The sequence below is a fragment of the Archocentrus centrarchus genome, chromosome 14 (assembly GCF_007364275.1).
Source record: "Archocentrus centrarchus isolate MPI-CPG fArcCen1 chromosome 14, fArcCen1, whole genome shotgun sequence".
NCBI lineage: Eukaryota > Metazoa > Chordata > Actinopteri > Cichliformes > Cichlidae > Archocentrus > Archocentrus centrarchus.
The window spans coordinates 21,339,585-21,345,081 of record NC_044359.1 but is presented as its reverse complement, the minus strand read 5'-3'; the positions used below and the strand labels follow the sequence as shown (position 1 = coordinate 21,345,081).

Genomic DNA, 5,497 nt, shown 5'->3' with positions numbered 1-5,497 from the left:
TCACTCTTAGCAATTTTGTATCAGATGGAAGCCAGTAATGATTTTTATAATGGCTCCATCTGCTGATCAACTTTTGAATTCACACTCCAAAACCCCAAATTATTAAAACTATTACAAATAAACACTGAAAAAGATAATGATTTTTGAGGAGGTAGAATCATGAAAGAATTGTGAAAAATCATTAAAAAAAAACCAACTAAATATCAAATTAATGAATGAAGACGTGACATCAAAATAAAACACTCGACGTACATGTACTGAAATGTTTCACTGTGGAGTTCACAGTGGTAGTCTGGAGTTTGTGATCTAAACCTGGCCCAGGTTGTGGAGGCAGCAGTCTAAGCAGAGACACTCAGTCCCACCTCTCCCTGACCGCCTCCTCCAGCTCTTCTGGGGACACACCAAGGCATTCCCAAACCATTCAAGAGATCCATATCCTGGATAGAATATTAGTTTGTTGCAGGGCTAACGCAGAGAGACAGACAAAAATTCACACTTAAATTCATGCCTATGGCCAGTTTAGAATCAGCAGTTAACCTAACACGCATGTCTTTGGATATCAGAGAGAGAATCCACGCATGCAGACGCCATGAAAAAGGGCCACAGCTGGCCTGTGGATATTCTGACCTTTACATCACCATGACACCCAAAACAAAGTATAATGGTGAAGAAAATGAAGCGTTAACATACCAAATGATCAAATAACCCACTGTAGACACATGTGGCAAAAGAAAATGCTCAAAAAAGATGCTTGATAGCAAAGGTTGCTGACCCTTGAACTAGGATAACGACTTCTTCAGAAATACTTACTGATTTGGCTTTGACACAGACCTGAAAAATAAGGAAGCCTCACAGTCTGATTACACGATTGTCTGACCATGATGTGAATGTAAGAAGATATACTCAAGGAGATTTAAAAAAAATCATGAGCCTGTGTGTGTGTGTCAGAGAGTGAGAGAGAGAAAGAGAGGGAGTATGAGGTCCCAAAAAGCAACCTCTGGGCTGTCTGGTACTCTGACCCCACCCCACACCCCCTTTGACTAAAACCACAATGCAGGCAGATAAAAGGAGGAGTCATTCTGAGCTCCATCTGCAGGGGCTCTGAGATCATTCAATCACAGCAACAAACTCAGAAAGAAACTGGATGTGAACAAAATGTACATTTAAAATTTTGATGTGATCGTCGCGCCCATTGCTTGATTATAACAACAGGATATTTTCTGTGCAAAGTGTGTAGATGGGATGACTGTGCTGTCGTAGACAGCTTCAATTTATTTGTTCAAAAAGATCAATAATAAAGACAAATATTTTAGATGTTTGCTTTTTTTTATTTTCAAAAGTGTTCAAAGTAATGCTCAGTTACATTTACATAACAGATTTTAAGGTCCTCAGGCAGCATCCATGACATGATCACTGGGTCAGAAGATTAGGCAGGTGGACACTCCTCTGGAGAAGGAAAAAGGGAGAGCGTGAGGTGATCAGTGCACAGTGTCATTCTGTATTTCAAGGTATTTTTATGTACAACTTCACCACCAGTGTAAAAGTACCATTTTTGGGAAGGATGACAATATTTTCAGGCAGGATGCCAGTCTGCAAGGAGAACTGCCTGAACTTCTCCTTCAACTCATCACTGAGCTCCACATCACGCCCTGTGAAACCACATGCTGTAAATCTGGTGCAGTGGGCATAACTTTACTGAGTCGTTGAACAGGTTAAAATTGAGAGTGTTGAATCTGTGGTGATTTTACCATATAATCTGTCAACAACAAAGGTTCCATTTCCCATGGTGTTGAAGGAATAACTCAGGGCATACTCATCGTATTTCACATCAACCATACGCAAGTCACTCACATACCCCCAGTCTGACAAAAGGGAAAAAAAGCAGAATAGAGGATGTGAAAAAAATAAATAAATACGGGTTGGTGATGTTGAATTGTTCATGGTGGTTAAACTGTCTTTCTCACTGTGTGGGTACACTCACACCGACTTATGTATGTGAATTTTCCAGGCACCTCAGTCTTGTTGGCCACATTTACCATTGTCCGACATGTATTATTTTGGCTGCAAAGACATTATTAAAACCTGATTAATCTCCACTGTAAATATTTTATTGATACTCAATGACAGTAAGTCTGCCCTTCCACACTCACCTGAGACCGGAGAATGACAGCTCCATGCCCCCATCGGCAGTTGGGGTAATCATTGTTGTGCCCATCTTCATTTTGTCCTTGCCTTTGACAAACCACTGGGCATTAGAGGCAATTCCAATCAAGTACCACTGTCCTGCCATCTGTGGATACGCAAATGGAAAGCATCAGGAAATCTATCTATCTATCTATCTATCTATCTATCTATCTATCTATCTATCTATCTATCTATCTATCTATCTATCTATCTATCTATCTATCTATCTATCTATCTATCTATCTATCTATCTATCTATCTATCTATCTATCTATCTATCTATCTATCTATCTATCTATCTGTCTATCTGTCTATCTGTCTGTCTGTCTATCTGTCTGTCTGTCTGTCTGTCTGTCTGTCTGTCTATCTATCTATCTATCATTGTTTGATGGAAATTAATTACATTAATATTATCAACCCTACAAAGTGACCTGTCTGTTAACAGACTTCAGTAGGGTGTCCAGAGAGACCAATGTCCTCGCCACTTTGGGAAGTGACTGGAATTTGCCCAGAATTGGCAGGTCCACCACTGGCACCCTGTGCTTTTCACAGAGCAGGTTCACCCTGAGTACATGTAACAGATGTAAAAGGGTCTGGAGAAGCCGTGGAGAACATTATGCTGTCTGTAACGTTGTTCAGCATGATCAGTTTGGTGGTGGTTCAGTGATGGTCTGGGGAGGCATATGGAGGGATGCACAGACCTCTGCAGTCTAGGCAACGGTCCCCTGACTCCAGATTAGGTATGGGGATGAAATCCTTGGACCCACAGCCAGACTGTATGCTGGTGCAGTGGGTCCTGGGTTCCTCCTGCTGCACGACAATGCCTGGCTCAGTGATGTCCTGCTCCAGATCTGGGTGGAGATCCCACAGGACACCACTGACTCATTAGGAGCATGCCCCAACATTGTCAGGCATGCATACAAGCACATGGGGGGCATACAAACTACTGAGTACCATTTTGAGCTTCTGCAATGAAATTTTGGCAACATGGACTAGCCTGCTGCATCATTTTGTGCTTTGATTTTCAGGGTGTCTTTGAATTCATCCCTGTGTAAATTGATCATTTTCATTTCCATCAAACAATGTAGCAACCTTTCATTCCTAACACATTACCCAATCCATATCAGTATAAATATCAGAATGATCCCCCCCCCATTCAGATCTGATGTGTTTTTATTTATTATGTGTTTATATTATAGTATAAGATCCAAAGTTAAACATAATCACATAATTGAAATGGTGAAGTAGTTGGATTTAAAAAATTCAAGGAATTAAATTAACACAGCCACCATAAAAAAAAAAAAAAAAAAAAAATAATTTTGCAAAAGTTAGCCCTATGTGTTGACTGGCAAACTGTTTGAGGTATACCCTGCCTTAACCCCTGTGACAACTGTGATAGGTTCCAGTATCCCCTTCCCATGATCCTAAGTTGGACACATGGTGATAAAAACAGATTGATGGTAAAGTAAAAAAATACAGTCACTGCCATGACTCTTACCGCCTGTAAATCAAAGTCTGCCTGAGGTACGACTTCAGAAGAAACCATCAGGGAGCAGAGCACAGCTCCCAGCAGAGTGAGAAGAGAAGCCATAGCTGCTGATGAGTGAAGAAATTATGAGAGCGGGGAGAGCATAGATGTTCCTGCCTGGTGACCCTTTATATAGCAGAGTGAGATTATCTTGTCCCTCCCAGCCAGCAGCCACCCCACCAACACTACCTTACCCCTGTGCAAACCCCTGATTGTGGGATGGATTCAAACACATGATGTTTTATGCAAAAACAAGGACGGTTTCACAACCACAGAAATTATGCCTGAAAGGGCAGAAGTATATCTACTGTGTGAGAGGTGAATGTCAGAGTGTTAGGAACTTGAATAATGAGAGCTGAGTTCATAGCCTCGCAAACAAAAAGTTAGTAGTGACTTGATAGTTACATGATTCAATTATGAAATTTGTTTAAACTACAGACTTTCCCCAAAGTGGTAAACGTAGCAGTGGCTGCTCTCCAGTGCTTTCTGTGGCAGAGACCACAGAATAAAATTCACCTGTCAGCAGTTGCAATAATCAAACGCAGAGACAAGACACATGCCCTGACAGAGATAGCAACCTGAACTGCTTTCTTAGAAAATGTAGTTTTACTTTGTGAGTGTAAAGTGTGTAAAACTATTTTTTTTCCCTAATTTGTCTCCAAACCACTTAAAATCTGTGATCTGTGCAGTATCCTCAGAGTAAATAAGAGAGCTTTGTTTACACTGAATTTCAACATTTTTTTTTTTCCCCAAAGTTGACCGATCAGGAAAAGCAAAGTTCACTTTGCTCACGAGCAATATGATGATGCTACATGATCTCAATCATATTGAACACAATCACTCCAATTGGAAGTCAAGTAAATGCAGAATCCTGGTGAGAACAGAGGAAAAAAAGCACATTTCAAGTTAACATTTTTTGTGACTACAAAGCATTGCTACAGAGCACATGAGGACTCAGGAGGTTATAATTATATTTCACCTGCTGATAATGATTATCTGACGTGATCAAAATAAATGGGTCCTTAAATGGGTCATTATCAGCAGTTTCACAGGTCAAGACCGAACTTTGAAACTTACTGTTTGGCCAGAGTGGACAAAATGTCCTTAACTTTGAACTAAAATCTTGCTAAGCTACTCTGCTGATGAAAAACTTTCAGCGTAACTAAAAACACTAGAGCAGTAATTTTCCTAAGGGGCCACATTAGGAACTGGGGCTTTTGTGGAGCACCGCTCCAATAAGTTAAACTCAAATCTGCTCAATATTAATTTGACCCTCTTTATAAGCTGCTGCTAGTAAGAGTAGATGTTACAATTAGGCCCTCATTGTGGCACCTTGGGCAAATGAATTGCCCACCCCTGCGCAATTAGCTTACAATCTCAACCTTATGAATATTTCTACACAGAAGACAGTGGTACCCTTCACTGGAGTCCACCTGCTAGATAGCTTTAGAATATTGGAATTTAGGGAAGATTTGTGAGGACAAGGAGCCTTGGTGTCTTTAAATATAGATCAGATACTTGTAGGAAATTTAGGAAGCAGCATTTTTACTCGACATCATATCATCTAATGTAAAGTGTAGGTGGGGTAGCTCAGGGACTTCTTACATACTTGCTCTGCAGAAAGAGTTTGTGCAGCTGAAAACATTTCCAGTCACCTCTGTACCAGCTGAACACAAAACTGAGCTCTCAGATTTTTGCAGGATCTTTTCTCCATTGCAGAAACTCAAAAACATGACACCAGAAGTGATGAGGAGGAGATGAATTAGTGTAGTGTTGGAGCATTGT

At 40.6% G+C, this 5,497-nt stretch overlaps 1 protein-coding gene across 1 annotated transcript; it reads right to left on the bottom strand.

The window, feature by feature from the left end:
- Positions 1-1,307: 1,307 nt before the first annotated feature.
- LOC115792467 (lipocalin-like) lies at positions 1,308-3,850 on the bottom strand. Its single transcript, XM_030747007.1, has 6 exons — positions 3,683-3,850; positions 2,151-2,290; positions 1,982-2,061; positions 1,749-1,862; positions 1,548-1,649; positions 1,308-1,446 (listed from the first exon to the last, which is right to left on the bottom strand). Exons 1-6 carry the CDS (start codon positions 3,773-3,775, stop codon positions 1,427-1,429), a joined length of 549 nt encoding a protein of 182 aa, XP_030602867.1. The 5' UTR covers positions 3,776-3,850; the 3' UTR covers positions 1,308-1,426.
- Between the last annotated feature and the right edge of the window lie 1,647 nt (positions 3,851-5,497).

Coding starts and splice junctions, on each gene's coding strand:
- LOC115792467 (XM_030747007.1), bottom strand. CDS start 3,775: ATGGCTTCTCTTCTCACTCTGCTGGGAGCTGTGCTCTGCTCCCTGATG. Junction 2,291..3,682: donor CAGACTTTGATTTACAGGCG/GTAAGAGTCATG, acceptor GCGTATCCACAG/ATGGCAGGACAGTGGTACTT. Junction 1,863..1,981: donor ATTCACATACATAAGTCGGT/GTGAGTGTACCC, acceptor CCCTTTTGTCAG/ACTGGGGGTATGTGAGTGAC.